The 17,762-nt window shown below is 37.3% G+C and overlaps 1 protein-coding gene across 9 annotated transcripts in view; it reads right to left on the bottom strand.

Annotated features, from left to right (window-relative positions):
* LOC115420086 (dedicator of cytokinesis protein 3) overlaps positions 1-17,762 on the bottom strand; it is a 237,527-nt gene that overhangs the window by 43,675 nt on the left and 176,090 nt on the right. For all 9 annotated transcript variants that reach the window (XM_030135293.1, XM_030135297.1, XM_030135294.1 and 6 more), the window contains exons 8-20: positions 17,646-17,687; positions 16,224-16,378; positions 9,240-9,321; positions 8,658-8,718; positions 7,356-7,503; positions 5,658-5,746; positions 3,742-3,867; positions 2,919-3,043; positions 2,469-2,631; positions 2,021-2,127; positions 1,696-1,867; positions 725-822; positions 241-324 (exon numbers count right to left, since the gene is read on the bottom strand). In XM_030135293.1, the coding sequence (XP_029991153.1) occupies positions 241-324; positions 725-822; positions 1,696-1,867; positions 2,021-2,127; positions 2,469-2,631; positions 2,919-3,043; positions 3,742-3,867; positions 5,658-5,746; positions 7,356-7,503; positions 8,658-8,718; positions 9,240-9,321; positions 16,224-16,378; positions 17,646-17,687 (1,452 nt within the window). The remainder of the gene's footprint in view (positions 1-240; positions 325-724; positions 823-1,695; positions 1,868-2,020; positions 2,128-2,468; positions 2,632-2,918; positions 3,044-3,741; positions 3,868-5,657; positions 5,747-7,355; positions 7,504-8,657; positions 8,719-9,239; positions 9,322-16,223; positions 16,379-17,645; positions 17,688-17,762) is intronic.

Genomic DNA, 17,762 nt, shown 5'->3' with positions numbered 1-17,762 from the left:
AAAAGGACAGTGAAAGAATGAAAGCACACGCTAACTGCAGAAAATTTGACGCAACACCAAAAATGTAAAAATGCGTAAAAATGAAAAAAACGTATAACTAACTTGATTGAAAATGTAATAAAACCCAATAATATAATTTAAAACATGTTATTAAAAATAAGAATAGTAATGAGTACAAGCTGCCTGTCTAACTTTTTTAACCACATTGTACATATTCAGCTTTTCTATGCACAGACTTACCAAAGACTGGAACACAAGGGGTCCATATTTATCAGTGTTGTCATCGAGGATGGAGAACAAAGTGTCCAGAATGTCTTGGAGAAACTGTCAATTACACACAGGAAATGAAGCTTCCATTTGTTGGTTTTTATTCAGTTTTTAAATTAATTTTTTATGAACACATTTCCTCTTTTGAAATGAAATTTAGGTGTTCTTATTAGATACGACTGATGGGAAATGAGGGTGTTATAATTACTATTACTAAACTTTGTGGGCAGATGAATAAGTTACTGAAGTGTGTTAAGTGGGATCTTCAGTCATTTCAGCCCATCACTTCATAAATGATGCCATTAAAATGTTTAAATAGACGTGTCTTTGCAAGAATGCATCCATACAAGACAAATATACAACTATTTATATATACATAAATATGCACAACTATTTAAATATACATACATATACATACATGACTGTTGCACAGTAACATTTTTTGACTAAACCTCACCTTGACTATCTCTTCTCCGCTGACGTGTCGTAGTCGGCCGAGGATGTCCATGACCCGATCTGGATGGGCCTTCCATTTCAGTAAAGCCAAAAGATCCACTAGAACACAACAAGGAGCAGAAAAGATGTGCTAAAATGTGGTACCAGGGTCCAGGATTCAGAATCAAAATATCGTACATTTCTTGTTTATTTTTTAATGGAGACATTTGCATATTAAAATGTTTCAGATGCAGTGAGATAAAAGATATCGCTTAAATTCAGCCCCTGTGAGCGTTAGTCAAGAGGAATACTCAATTTATCTGGATGATTAAGATTTCCCTCTGGCACTGACACTGACTGCATTTCAGCGTCATATTTACATCAGTCCTGGACAAAAGTCCTGTCACATGTACCCATCATATTTATAACAGCTAATAACTTGACTGCTAATTGACCAATTTGAGTTATTAATAACTCATAATGATGCTAAGCATCTGTACTTTATTTATATTCAACCAAAATGAAATTTCACACATTTTATAAATATTCATTGCTTGATAATGATGAACAAATCAATTTCTAGAAGGACAAAAGTTTTTGTCACAAATTCTGATCAATCAAAATGCAACTTCATCAGGAGACATGGACTTCAAGCTCTTGATGATTAACACATTGATCTCTGGGTCGATCTTGGCCATGTTGTCAGAAGAGTTGTTGCACTTGAACTATGGATCTTTAACAAGCTGTAAATATTCAAAACATTTTTTTGAAATTTCAGTTTGCTCACATGTAAGAATCTCTAGTTCTTTGGAATTATGTTTAGTCATTGCTGATCTTTATTACATAATCAGGAGTCAAGATATTAAATATTTTCAGTATTGTGTATTTATGCAACACAACTTTTGTCCAGAACTGTAGAGGATGTACAGTCTGCATCAGGATACTGTGAACTATACAGTATCAAACAAAGACAAGAACATATCCGCTGTGTACCGTTTTGAGTGAGTTTGGTGGAGGAGAGCTGTGTGGAGATCCAGAAGGTCTCCTTGGCGCTACGCTGGAAAATGAGGCTCGAGGGGATACTGGGACAGCTGTTGAAGTCCTCCTTACAGCAGGGCAGGCCCAGGTAGAGAGCATGGTTATTGAAGGTCGTGTTCTCATCACACTGAGGCCAACAGCAGGAAAGAAAAGCAATTAGCAAGCAAAATCAATCTCTCCCTTCGTCCCATGTAATAGATTCACAAATGTCAACTAATTTTAAATTCATGACAGTACAACACGCAAAACTGGAGGAGATATATAATATAATTTCACTGACCTTGTAAACATAGAGTTCATGGCTTTCATCAGACAGAGTAGTTCCATCCTCCCTCATCAAAGGAGTGAAGGAAAAACCAAAGAGCTTCTTCTCTCCTTTGTCCTTTGCTGTAGAGTAAGAAAAAACAGACACAAGGAAAATAGGAGATAAAATGTGAAATTAGAAAAAGAAAAGCACTGTTTCCATAAAATGGAAACACAGAAGTGATAACCATCACCAAAGCTGTTTTGGATGACATCTGACTCTAACAGTGACAAGAAATGCATGAATAGAGTAACAGGCTGTATCAAACCAATGGGATGAAATTTGGAGCAATGCTAGTTTTAAAGGAAGAGTTCCATGTGACACTGTCTCCTTACCCAGAGTTAATAAATGTATATGTATGACCTTTATTTGTACTTATCCACATTTGACATGCTTTAATCCCCCCAGAGGTGCAGGTACTCACTGGAGCAGTGTCTGAACTCAAAGCGTAGGTGGGACCCTCTGAATCGGTCGATGGGAATAGGCAGTTTAATCACCTCGCTCCATCGAGGGCTGTTGTTATGGTAGAGCACAAAAGAGCGATGCTCTGGCACACTGGGCTCCCCTGAACCCAGACTGATGCAGTCCTGTAGTCAGAGATGGCAAGAGGGTAGATAAAAGGAACACAAAAGAGAAAAGAGACAGAACTAGAACTGCCCAGGATATAATCGGAGGCAGTAGATACTTCATTTTTATTTTCTGTCTCAGATTAGTGGATGACTCATTGACTCATAATTAGAAACAACACCAGAAACATCAGTAAGTTCTAGTGTGATTGCTACCTGTTGCATATTTTATTTTTGATCTGTGTACTTGGCATTATATTATATTTTTCCATACATCTGAATATTTACTCAGTTTATTACCATTTTACCTTAAGGATCTCTCCATCTGCGTAGAGTACATAGACAGTAATTTCTATGTTTTTCTGAACACTCTTCCCTCCTCTCTCAAAATCTCCTCTCTCCAGAGTCAGATAGAGGTCGTTCCGGATGTCACCTGGGTACAAGACAGATGCAGACAAAGTTTTTACTTCAGTTTAACCTAGAAAATGGACTGAAATTTCTGAGCTGCATATTATATATCATTCTTGTTCACAACTAAAGCATCATATGAATATTCTATTTATAACATGTATGTCCACGGAGAAAAGCATAGCTCTAAAGGCGCATTTACAGCTGAACACAGCTGACATACAGAAGACTAATGGCCCAAGTTAAAGCAGCTGGATTCATTTATCATTTCTGCAGTAGGTGCCAGCCTTCATGTATGTAGATGTGAGTTAAATACTCACTCCATCACTGTCTAAAGCAGGGGTCTCAAACTCAGATCCTCGAGGGCCGGTATCCTGCATGTTTTAGATGTTTCCCTCTTCCAGCACACCTGACGGTCGTTATCAGGCTTCTGCAGAGCTTGATGGTAGGCTTATCATTTGAATCAGGTGTGTTGGAAGAGGGATACATCTAAAACATGCAGGATAGTGGCCCTCGAGGACCGGAGTTTGAGACCCCTGGTCTAAAGGGTCAGTGTGAGTGTGGTGGATGCATGGATAACATGTGTGAAAGAGTTTTGACAGGCACTGAGATATTGTACATATATTGAAAAAAAATCTGCCTTAGTCCTTCCAGTTATCAAGATTTCATGAACATAAAATACTGGTTTTAAGTCACAATCAATGAATATGTTGTGCGACTCACCTGGCATAATAACATCAGGGAAACCCAGTTTACGTGTGATGGCCACGCCCCTGCTGAAAATGAGTGGGTTCTCTCTGCGGACCTGTTCCATGTCCCCTCGCAGCAGCTGCAGAGAGATTATCAGACCTGCAGTGATGGATGTGAGAGGAGGGAGATAGAGAAGAAAAGAACTTAGATGGAGGGAGCTGTACAGAACAGAACAGCAGGTACAGACTGTTTTATGACCAGAACTGAATATTTAAGATGATTAATAGATGTCATCCATTTTTTTATCTATAGGGGCTCAACTTCACTTAAAACAAGAAAACTAGGGATAGATTAAGACTAAATATTTCTAAAGTGAAATGTTACAGCCAAAGTAGGCGATGGACAATGCCACAAGAGGCAATGAAGCCAAATTCTATGTTGAAAAGATGGACACAAACAACTTTTCATTGTAACTAAGGATAATATTTATTACCCCACCCCTTGAAGGGAAGGCAAGGGGTATTGTTTTTGGTTCGATTTGTTTGTTTATACTACATTGGGATTAAAGATTGCCAGTGACCCAGAATAGATCTCATTACATTTTGGGAACAGTACATCAAAGTTAAAATTTTTTATGGATTTTTAAAATCCCGCCCCCCCCCCCCCCTTTTACTTATAATGGGCAAAATTTCAAATGTCTATAGCAGCAAAACTATGGATTGAATTTATACCAAATTTGGTTTATAGATTGCCAGTGACCCAGAATAGATGTTAGTACATTTTGGGAAAAGTAGGTCAAAGTTCAAATTTTTTATGAATTTTTAAAATCTTTTTCTTCTCCCATTTAATTATATTGGGTGTAGTTTCATATGTGTATAAAAACATCAATTTTGATTAAATTTACTTCAAACTAGACACATATATAGAGACAATTGATATGCTGACATCACCACATGTATAGACATGATGATATCAGCTGGATACATGTCAAAATATGTGACAATACGTGTGAGGGGCGGGGTTTGTTGTGCCTGACACCACTTGTTTTTCATTTTTTTAGTTAATTTATTTTTATTTTATTTTATGTATTCATTTTGGATGTGTGAGTTTATATATTTTGGTTGGAGTATGAGGTGCATCAGGGCTGGGACTCTGTTACAGCATCGTTACATAGCTATGTTGTGTATATTATGTAAATTTAATTGTATAGTTATGGTTGTTGCAATATTAAAAAATTTAAATAAAAACTTTGGAGACAAAAAAAGTAGGCAATGGACAGTTTTACTGACCCAACCCCTTCTCAGGAAGATCATAAAAAAGATGGTATAGTTTTACTGAATGTGACTTGGGTTTAAATGGCACAAGAGGATGAGTTATCCCTGCAGGGACACAATTAAGATGATTTTATTTTAGATGTGAAATGATGACATGTGTGTGTCAGTCAGAGTCAGTGTCGGTCTCCAAACTGGACAAAACCCTGCCGGGAGGATTGAGCTTTTTTCTGTTGTCTCACTGACCTCATAAGATCTATGCTTGTATGTCATAAGAAGTTAATTACTGTCTGCATAGATCTGTGAATTTTATTTCACTTTAGCTGATTAATGCAGAAAAAAACCAGTGGACTGTACTCATCTGTCACACTTGTGGAATAATAGTTCCAGGTAGAAAAGACTGAAAATGCAGCTTGATTTTATTTTTATATTACAGAATATATTTGGGTTCATCTACTGGCTGACATGACTGGAAGGCTACATGTGAATTCATACGCCTACATAAAGACGCAACTGCAGTCATCTAGCAGAAATGACGTTTCAGTGAACAGAACATGGTGCTATGTAAACATCTGATTCCATTTGGTTGTTTTATAACTATATTTATCATCTGGATCATACAGTGAGACAACTACACACTAAAGCTGTAGGACACACACATGAACACATCCATCATACCATAGTTGGTGCTGGGTGTGGTGTATTTGGTGCTGGACTTGCGGATGATGTTCTCGTGGATCTGGTACCACTCATTCTCATTGTTGCACCTGGGGAATCAGAAAAACAGACAAAACACATATTTTTGAGCAAAATCAATTAATATAAGCATTTTCAGTCACATCAGCATCACTCCAATAAAAGGCAAGAAACCTGAAGCACAAATAGGATATGTAAGCAGCACCCATGAAGTATGAACCAATCTCAGGAGTTCAAATAGGGTTACTGCGAGGCAGAGCACACACACACACACACACACACACACACACACACACACACACACACACACAGTTACATCATGTTGTCAGAGCGAACACTATAGGGCTCCTGCAGGCGAGTCTTCAGATGTTTGAGCCAAAGGGGATTTCCTTGTGTCTGCCAAAGAGTCTATGTATGTGTGTAAAGTACAGCACTGTGCCGGTGGCATTTTAAAACTGCAGGAACTACTCGTGAAAATGCAGAGCAGTGTCTTTCTTTGGCTCTCAAGTGTCGCTCTGTTTCCATTACATGATGTCAGAGAGAGAATAAAGCATAGGGATGTTGAAATGTTATATGAGGTGAAAAATGAAGTACTAAAGAAGAGGGGAGAAAAGAAAAGGTCAGTGGTTAAGGAGGTGAGGGAGATGGTAAAGAGGAGGGGTCTTATCTTCAACAGGTTTGATCGATGTGACATTTAAACTAACATCTGTGTCTCAAAATCTTCATTTCAGAAACTCAAAAAACTCCAAATCTCATGTAATGTCTGTGTACATCCTCCATTTTTTCTGTGGATATGTGCATTCTTTTTATACTCAACACACAGTAGTCTTTTCTAAAGTCACAACACAAAATGTTTTTGATGTGACTGAAAAGTTAATTAGTTCAAGGACATTTATGTTGATTTTGAATATATAGAAAAGATGAAGGCCTCAAGAATCACAATTGCAATAAAATACACAATAGTGATACAAATAATAAAAGACAATTCAGAAAAGTAATTAAATCTTAAGAATAATTTCAGTCATTAAAATAAAAAGTAAATGAATCCACTAAAAAACAGCTAAAAGTAAATTATGATAGAATTAAAATCCTTTAGAATAAACATGAAGCAAATTAAAGATCTTTCCTGCGCAGTGACTAAAACGTGAGTTTCCAATTTCTGTAAAAACAGCTGAGACCTGTAATATGAGCAACCGCTAACCCTAAATAAATTGAACTGATCTTTGACATTTCTTTACTTCTAGATAATGTTTAATGTCTGGGTCATAAACGTTCTCCACAGAATTAAATTCATTCTGGTGTGGTGACGGTGACTCAGTTAAGTGTTGCATGAAATGCATTTTAATCAGATCATCAGCCCGAGAGAATTAAGCAATTAGGCTGAAAAGGACAGTTTTACAAAAGGGAACAATAATACCAATTCCAACAGCACTGAAGAAACCTTTTGTAAAAAAACAAAAAAACAACAGCAGCAGCAGCAGCATTGAAATACAACAACGTGAGGTCATTTAACTGAAGCTAATAACAATAAAAAAAAAATACACAATACAATTACTAATCATTAATTATTGTATTTTTTTGTTAGTAGATGAGACATTTTGGCAACATAAAACTCATTGGGAGTTTCCTCTCGTGCAGCTGCCGATTACTGCTGTGTATTTGTGTGTTGCTGGTACTTACATATAGACTTTTAGGACAAAGTCTTTTTCCTCTTTGAGTTCAGAGATGGTCTGCAGCACATCGCTCATGGCCAGGACGGCGCAACCGTACGGTCGGCGGTACTGAACATGTGGAGGGCCTTTTTTACTGTCATTCAACAACATACGACCTGCGACATAAAGAGTAGGACAGTGTGAAATGGACACAGGGAAACATGCTTTTTAACTTATCAGATTAGAATGAACATAAAAAACCTTAACCCTTACATATTTAGTGGTCAGCCAATTTTTTTTAAGCAGCAGATGATGATTATTACCCCACCCCCCGAAGGGGAGACAAGGGATATTGTTTTTGGTTTGGTTTGTTTGTTTGTTTGTTAACACTCTAGCAGTAAAACTTTTGGTTGAATTCATACCAAACTGGGTTTATAGATTACCAGTGACCGAGAATAGATCTGATTACATTTTAGGAACAGTAGGTGAAAGTTCCAATTTCTTATGAATTTTTAAAATCTCTTTTTTCCCCATTTACTTATAATGGGTAAAATTTCACATGTCTGTAGCAGCAAAACTATTGGTTAAATTCATACTAAATTGGGTTTATAGATTGCCAGTAACCCAGAATAGATGTGGTTACATTTTGGGAAAAGTAGGTCAAAGTTCCAATTTTTTATGGGTTTTTTAAAAATCTTTTTTCTTCTCCCATTTACTTATAATGGGTGAAATTTCAAATGTCTGCGAAGGGTGGGGTTTGTTGTGCCTGGCACCACTTGTTTTGTGATGAAGACAATCAAGGACTTACATATTATGCTGATTTTATGTTGATGGTATTATTTAGCTTAATCTAAATCACAATTAATTAGTAATAACTCCAATCAAAAAACAACAAATGCTGAAAAATGCTAACATTGTGTAACAGCAGCTACAATGACAAGCCTGCTGGTTACTGGGCCATGAAATAATCTCCCATCGCCAATTATTTCATATTATAATAGCCTCTTTAATTGGTCTGTCTCTACTATAAGTGCACATTTTTCACAAACACTAACATGTGCTCTCATTAAGGCAGTTTTCATCGGTGTGCCGAATGTCTCTTCTATTGTAAATTATAAACAAAACTCTTCAAACTATATCCAGTGCATCAGCAGCCTCAAATATGACCAGTGAATTCCACATTCTTCTCATGAGAACTTAACGTTACATACTCCACGTGTTACTCTTTTATTTCGGGGCTTCTTCACTGATTGTGTGATACAGTGTAGGTGTTACTAGTACTTTGTACACCTCCTTTTATGCGTCGTACTGTAACTCCATACAGTCCTACCTGTTCTGATAACCTGCGAGACAATGTAAAGGTCTCTCTTCATGTCTTTGTTGCTCAGGTCCTGCAGAGTCCAAAAGAAAGCAAAACCACACAGTTACTGAAAATATAAATAAACCAGTGAGATTTATTGTGCTGAAAAATGGCCATAACCTGCAAGAATTACACTCAAACCTATGATACAGATCTATAACACCAATGACATACCTTTGTCTCCTGTATTTCTATTCAGAGCTTTAGTTATACTGATTTCTAAAATTATAACTGAGTCTATCACAAAGGAAGAGTGTTACATTTACTGAGTACTAACTTGAAGTACTAGCAATACAGTTTAAGCATTTGTGCTTGAAATAATAGTGATGAAAAGACTCTTACTGTGGTTGGTCTCAGGACACATAATAACTGTAAATATATAACCTGCAGCCTCATTCTGCAGCAGAGCAATAGGGGGCAATGCATCCTTACTTTTGATATTCTACTACCATCTCTTGAAGTTTTCTCTCATTAACCACATTTAAAGAATATCCATTTTACATTTTCTTTGTATGAGTATGTGTGTGTACATTATACGTGTGTGTGTTTTACCGTGAAAAGCGCACAGAGCCGGTCCACCTTCTCTGGATTCTTTGGTCCTCCGTTTTTGTTCAGTCTCACCATGAACTTCTCACTACAAAACACAAACAGAACAGTCCTTCTGTTAAAGAAAATTAAATTCAAACGGCTGAACCCATAACTAAGCTTTGACTTACAATGTGGTGAGATGTCGATCAGGCAGCTGACATGGGAATGAACCTCGGACCCAGTATGTCACATTCATTACAGAAGTCAGCTCATCTATTCATCTGTTTTCACATATCAAAAGTGGGCTCTAAATTATTTTTTATGAGCACACACAAAGCCTATGAGGATATCTGACACTGTGACCTTGTGAGCTGGAGAAATTTGGCTCTTACCACTCTTGGTTTAACCTGTGTGCCCCCACTGACTCTCGTCGTGGGGATTTTCTGAAAGAGATAAAATTCTTTCAGCTTCCTCCCCACTTCTCCCTCTGGGGGAACAGCAGTGAGGAAACTCTAAAGCAGCGTGCCTCAGCCTTTTTTGCTTCAGGGAACAGCAAAATATTGTCTGCCTGTGTCAGCGACTCTGTTCTTTTAACCTGTATTTTTTGAGATGGTAAAGCTTTTATTCAATAAAGGTTGTTACATTATTATTAAACACTATTACAGCTAAGCCTCAGACAACATATAAAATTTTTGTTGAAACATAAGCAACTCTGAAAGGAGTGAGAAGCGGTGACATTTGCTGATTTTTATCTCTTTTGATTGCAATAAGGTAAGACTTGGCTTTGCAGATTCGTTTATAAATGGAAATGTGGAACAAAGTGTTGTCACAGACCCCTCCCTCAAATCAATTGTCTTCACTTGCTAGCACCGCACCTGAGTCAGATCTCCATTTGGAGTCTATTTAAAGGGGTCATATTTTGCTAAACCCACTTTTATTAGTCTTTGGTACATTTATTTGTGTATTTGGACCCTAATAGTTCATGAAGTTGGAATTTGAACCCTTCAGGTGCTGCAAAGCTATCTTAACCCTTTCATGCATACTGGTCACTCCAGTGGACAGCTATTCTACAGCTGTTCTCTTGTATAGTCATGGATTTTTTTTATTTTTTTTATTTTTTTACACATATCTTTATTAAAGTTTCAAGACACTACATATCTTTTCTGACATGAATTGGTAACATTATGTAGATCTCTCCTGAGCATAAACCCCCAGAATCACAAGCTCTCCCCACAGTTTTCACACAATTTATCAGTAAACACATGTTTCTGTGCATCAAAAATAAAATGTGTGGTGTCCAGCTGAATGGACACCACATGTTTAATTTGCAACTTCATGAAAAATAGGTTCATAAGAATTTTTTTTTTCATTATTATTTTTTTTTATGTATTTTTTTAAAATTATTTTTATTTTATTTATTTTTTAAATTTATTTTTCAGAACAAAATTTTCAATCGCATTGTTTTTTTCATGCCTAAAGAGGAATAAAAACACTGATTAAGGTTCTCATAATTCGTGCATGAAAGGGTTAAATTCATTCTGGCAAAAATCGAGTGGATTTTTATAACCTGTTTCAATTCCTTCTTAATTTGTTACGTTTACAACTAGTTACATCACGACATTTGTGCATATAAGGTCAAGACTTCTGACAAACATTTCTCTGAAAACGCCATAACTGTTTGTCAGCAGCAGCAGTTGTAGTCCATACTGAAACTATGTCCAAACTTTGAGCTGATTACCTAAATTGTTCAGTTGTTGGGTGTATTAACGGAACTCAAGTGGCTGAACGGGAGAGAGCACACTGTCAACAACCTCGAAGGGGGTGGGGGTCATGTGCATTTAAAGGGCCAGCGCTCAAAATGACCTTTTTCATGTCATTACTGAGAAACAGGGTTGAAGATGGACCTGTGGAGTTTAATTAATGAAGAATTCAGATCTAAGCTTAGCATTTACAGTTTATGTAGACCACAGGGAAATGTTTTAAAATGCATAATTCCATTTAAAAAAGCTAAATATCACTCCTTTAAGCGGCTCCTCTGCTCAGGTGCAGTGCTGGAACATTCTGCTTCTGCTGCTACCGCCACTACTTCACAGCCTACCACAGACTCACCATGGACTCTGATAGTTTCCACTCTACAGACTTTTTTTTTTTCTTGTTCACATTTATCTTTTGTTAAATAAAACTGTTTACTCCCTTCAGTTCCATGCAACTGAGTTCCCCCTTTCACCCCATCATGACAGTATGTTAGATGAAAACAAACTGAGCCTATTCATCTTGCACTATGGTTTTGTTCTGCAATTTGCACAAAAGCACATTTATAAACTCCAAGAATGTAAATAAATGTAGAAATATAAATATCTCAAAAGAAGGTATCATCAAAACTATAATTCTCATTTTATTTCAGGTCCTCTTGTCTCAGAAATTACATTTTGGTCCAATATTGCTTGTTCTTCAGAAGAAGAGAAAAGAGAGCATCAATAAAACCCATCACCAGAAATAATTTTTGTCTTATTTTGACAGTATTAGAGAGAGATTAGGGTCTAACTAATACATTGCAGTGCTTTCATGACTCACCTCCATGTCTAATAATACTAAGTCCAAGAATCACATATACAACATGAAGAAAGTTTATTGACCTTTACTTTCCCAACAGAGGGTTTTTTTTTTTTGCAATCGTTATTCTCCATAAATGAAAAGAATAATACTTTAACTTTTTTTTTTTTTTTACATAGTCAGTGGTTTATCACACACTACAAATGGACTGGAGTGTTTATTAATGTATTTAGCAGCATCTATAACTCCTCCTGTGGACATCAGTTGGTGGTGATCATGAGAAATGAAACAGCACAACACACTTGTAGATTTATGTACAAAACAGCACAAAGACCCTGAGTGTGATAAGTCATCATTTTACAAAACTGACTTCCTCTATACTTCCTGTCACTTTGCAGGATTTATTTCCACTTTGCGTGTATTTGCTGGTAAATATTGTATCTCTTTAAATAAAAGCAGTTCCTCACATCGTCTTATTATTCAGCATATACTGCCAGACAATAAAAAATAACTCTGGGGTTACTGCCAATGTTTGCACATTTCCCTGCAAACAACAGCAGTGAGGAGCGACAAATCCTTACAACACACACTATGTCAAAGGCTTTTAACAAACAATTTATTCTAATCCTCGAGAGATACTGAAGCCCAAACAAACAAATATCACAAAAGAGAATAAATATGTATTTTTCCATAAACAGCAGGACAATGCGACTGTGTGTGCATGTCTCTATACAACTGTGCAATAAAAGTGGCTGGGGGATACTTAGGACAGAGGGTTTAGACTTAGTTTTAGGGTTAGGATTTAAGTTAGAGTTAGGATTACAGTAACTTGTGTCATTAAGTTTTGTCAATGCAAATGAATGTGTGTTTTCCTTATACTATCATACTGTTTGGTGTTGAAATACACTGTGAATGTCATAAATCCACACATAAACTCACAAGACATATAGTATCCACACATATGCTATCTAAATTTAATTAAATTAAATCCATCCTTCACTGTGGAATACAGCTGGCACATAAACATAAAATACAAACACACACAAGGATGAAACTGAGAGCACACACACACACGCACGCACACACAACACCCGGAATGAATTATTAACACTATTTTAGGGCTACATCATTTTGTGGAATGAAACATAAACAATGTGAGAGCAATCAGAAAATTTCCCGCTTTAAACAACACTGAGAAACACTCCAGCATGTATGCTTGAATACACACATGCAAACACACATTGATGAAACTGTAGATGGAAGTATGCATGAATTCACACAGTCACGTGTATAAATGGCAAGGAGAGAGGCATAAACACACACACACAGTCTGAAAATGCATATAACAAATGTCTTCCACTCCACTGCAATTCATCCAACACATCTGGAGAGCCTGGCCTACACACACACACGCACACACACACACACACACACACACACACACACACACACACACACACACACACACACACACACACACACACACACACACACACACACACACTTACTTGCATATTCAGTACAACACTGTTCTACATGTATTTATACAATGATATTTGACCCAATATAGACTTCATTAAAATGCACACAGCAGCTGCCTACACCAACCACATCTTTCCTCCATGGTTCCTGTTGGCTTTTAGATCCACCTGGGGATCTTCTTATCTTCGCAAAGCAAAATGACTTGTATTCTGTACCTACTGAGATATATATTTTTTTATGTGATCAGAGGATTAAAACCAAGAATCCTGCTGCTGAGACCATCTGTTAGACATTCCCCCATCACTTACCTTCTCCACAATCACCTGGAGCCCATCTACTTCACACCTCAACTTTAATGTGAAGGGTGAGATGCTGAACTGATAGTGTACGACTTAATGTTCAGACTACATCCATACACTAGACTTATTTCGTATTTACACACCTAAATTGTATTGATTGGAACATACTGTAGTAGATCAGATCAGGTATGTGGATTTCACAGGACACTGGACAAATTGTCAAGTAGCCAGTTGAGCTATCTGCATAATGTAGTGCATCCCATAATGCATATATATCATTCCCCAGTGCAGATTCCTCACAAGATCTGCATCATAAGAAGAACAAGTCACTAAAAGCCCTTGTAAAAATGCTGGGGTACAATTTACAGTGATGTATTATAACACAAGTGATGACTTGGAGAAAAACAAGCTAATGGTACGTAGCAACAGTGGTCTTTGATATGAACAAGGCTGGTTAATTACAAACAATTCCAATTAAAAATGTAATTGCCTTTCCTCTATTTTAATCCACTAGTACAGTATAAGCATAACGATATACACATACATCACACATTTATGTGCTCCAGTGTTTCCTAGCATTGGAAGAGATAAATAAAAATTGCATTTCTGTTTGTCATTTAAGCTTTGTAAACAAACTGCGCAGAACAAAATTTAGATTAAAAATGTAATTATAAAAAGCCCATTACAAATACAAAGAAACTGATAATGACTTAAAATGAAGTGGAAACAGTGATGAAATATGACCTTTAGGTTAGTTCATCCAGCTGGTTTCACAGAAGTGAATGGAGATAATTGACATGATTATGGTAAATATTTACAGGTAGCTAAAATTAGTTTAATACAATGACAGAATATGTGATGGGCCAACTCATATGATACTGTTATCTGTTAGGTGATTGTCTCCATGCTTACCTGATAATCATACTATATACTAGTCTAGTACAGCCTTAGTATAAAGTATACAGTCTATATTATATAGAAGATAGTGTATAGTATATAATTATACAGTATATGATTCTGAACACACTCAGAAAGCCTTGAAAAGTCAGAAATTAGGTGTGAGCCTGATTTCAAAAGGAAAGTTGAGATGAGTCTGCTTCCTTGAGCATCATGAATTTTGGAGAAAAACAAACAAGTGAAAGCAAAAATTATTTTTTCCACATTTAATGATACGGAAAGATGATTCTCGGCTGGTTCCTGAAGCATGTGGGGGTTGTCAGTTTGCTTTTACTCTGTGTAAATCAGCAAGAGACTGGAGAACAGAGAAGAAAGATCTCAGCTACTTCTTAAAAGTCTCCTCTGGGAGCGATGAGGAGTTTGGGGAAGGAGACGAATGAAAAGAGAGAAATCACCTGCTGAGATCCAATCCACCAAACAAAACCCTCAGTCTCTCGCTCCAGAGAGAGAATGGAGATTACTGGACATGGAGCTGCAAGGAGCTGAAGCAAAGGAGTTCACATAAATCCAACACTCACACAGTCACAGTTCAGAGTTTTGGTTGCACAAATAATTCTCAGAGGCAGAGCAGCTCTGGGGGAAACTGTTCTCAATGGGTGAGTTAAATCTCAATAGCTGGAGGATTTTTGGAAAGCGACTCTCAGCCTCTCTTCTGGTTTTCAATTCATTTCAAGCATATATATACATATATTAGTATGTGCAAGGTATAGTCTCCTCCTCTCCTCTCCTCTCCTCTCCTCTCCTCTCCTCTCCTCTCCTCTCCTCTCCTCTCCTCTCCTCTCCTCGTAATCTGAGCATCTCAGAGGAACATGTCATTAGACACTGATGCTGAGTCAGACTATAGAAAACAGGCTGCCAAGGTCAACTGTATTTGCTGGCTGTGTTGGTGTGTATGTGATGAATGAAGAGAGCCTCTAGCTGGTTTAGGATGGAGAGAGAAACAAAATTAACAAAATGAAGAGTTTGTTGAGTTCCTGTCCTCCTGTAGGGACTAATTTTCTCCTTTTCTGTTTCATGTACTGAAATCATTAGTCCTCCTTTGAGCTAAACATCACCATTTATGTACAATATTCTCATTGACCCCTCACTGAACTGCATATTATACATCTTTATATCTGCCAGAGCAAACACATTCACCATCACCACTGATCTACATCAACCTCATTACTGATATTAACAATTCCTTATCTGTTAGCATTGTGAGCACTACACTAACATATTACTGATAGGATTCATTAGGGTGGTGAGGGCGTGGGGAGGGGGTCATGTATTATTCACAGCAGCTCTGTGTGGCCACCAGCCACTACAGTTCATGTTCCACATTATGAAGACAATATGGAAGTGAAAGGCGAGGGGAGGAAATAATGGGCTGGGAGGATAACAGAGCAGAGTGACAGGGAGGTACAGCAGAAGGAGAAACCATAATGTTTACAATGTTTATACATATTCTAAACTTTGTGCTGTATTGCATTTAATTACGTGATGCTGAGTCCACAATCAAATTTTGGAAACAAAGCAACAAAACAGAGATAAAACCTCCAAAGACAGACACAAACAAACGGTAAGTGTGCCATCTAAACACAAAAATCTGTTTTCAGCCCAGACAGTTCAGAGTACAACATTACAGCTGTCTCAGTCACACCAGCAAACTCATTAAAAGCAGCGAAAAGTATACTGTAGACTATACAGAAGGCCCTGACTAATATGAGTTTTCTACCTGATGGTCTTTGCCTCTCTCAGGTCGTATAGAGAGAAGAATATGTCGGTGTCTTCTCCTATGCTGTTGTAGGTGAAGCTCTTCAGGTTGACCAGAAGATGATGCGGAACAGGGACCCGACACGGCTCACCATGACGCTGCCGGGAACTGTCGCTCTGAAAACATTATAAGCACATTTACATTGATGTTGCCTTTGTCTGCTGTCTAAACTGACTTATCTCTACATCTGTCTCTAAAAACAGGTCACTGTTCTGTATCCTAATAATAAAAAAGAAAAATCCCTATCTCATTATGTTCAAGGATTCATGATTCCCAAACGGTGGGTCTAATGACTTTTCTTACTATTATCTTCTGTGGTTTAATATTTGTGATTTTGACTAAATTATCTTTGGAGCTGTCAGTGTAATGTCATGAAATCAGGATAGTTTTTACATCCTGTGTAGTCTTGGATAGTGAGTGCCTGCATAGTTCAGCTCAGAGAATCATCATTCTAAAAGAAGGACATTAACTCTTTGACTCCTTTGTATTTCTTGGAACCAGCCATAATCCTCATGGGTTGTGCTAAAACAGGGATGCTTAGAGCCACCAACGACATGTTTGTATTTTGGTGGAGCATGTGGAAAGGCGGGCCCTGGCATTAAACTGCAAGAATATGCCGCAAAGAAACAAGCAGGGCTGCGTTATGCATGATCCAAATCTTTGTAAGAACTTGCCATTTTGAGCATATCGTTGCTAGCTTGGAGGCTGTTGTTGTTTCATGTAGCATGAGGCACTTTGACAAGGGCAACAAGCAGATAGCAGAAGGGAAGGATAATACAGACTGAAAAAGTTGGCCAATCAGAGGCTGTTTCCAACAGAGTACCTCCTGCAGTGTTGGGTAGGTGTAATTCATGGGACTCAAAGTGAGTTTATTTGAGGTGCTTATTAGATGTGATACATAAAAACCCAAGAATATTCCAAGAATTTTTTTTTCAAACAATGAAAGCATCAAATGACTCCCAGACCGAGGCGTATGCTGAAACATATTTGTTCATTGGGTTCAATATGACCATGACAATAAAGGAATTTTCATGGTTAAAAAAGGCACCATGTTTTGTTTGTTTTTTTTAAACAGTAAAATCCTAAAATGCCTTATGTTTTACAAACTCTAATTCACATCACCTTCTCTATTCAAACAAGAAATTACTGTGAAAGAACAAACGGTTTTAAAAGTTAATTTACTGAGGCTGTGTGTACAGTGTCTTAATGTAAAATATTTAACAGCAACTTAGAAATTGCAAAAATGTAGCTTGCAAGCAAATTGAAAAAAACCCATGCAAGGCATCTTAAAAGTGTATTTTCGTGTCATATTCAGGAAAATGTACTTAACATATCACACCTGTGAAAGTGAACTGTAAGTGCAGTTTGTGTATGGTACATTACCTGTGTAGTGCTCTGCTGAACACTGTGTCTGCTGCTCAGATGCTGCAGAGGAGAAAAACATGAAATAAATAAAGATGGAAAACATTACACTGATACCCCATCCACACTAATATAGAT

The sequence above is a fragment of the Sphaeramia orbicularis genome, chromosome 5 (assembly GCF_902148855.1).
Source record: "Sphaeramia orbicularis chromosome 5, fSphaOr1.1, whole genome shotgun sequence".
Classification (NCBI taxonomy): domain Eukaryota; kingdom Metazoa; phylum Chordata; class Actinopteri; order Kurtiformes; family Apogonidae; genus Sphaeramia; species Sphaeramia orbicularis.
Note: the sequence above shows the minus strand (reverse complement) of the source record. Positions and strands in the feature narration are given on the sequence as shown.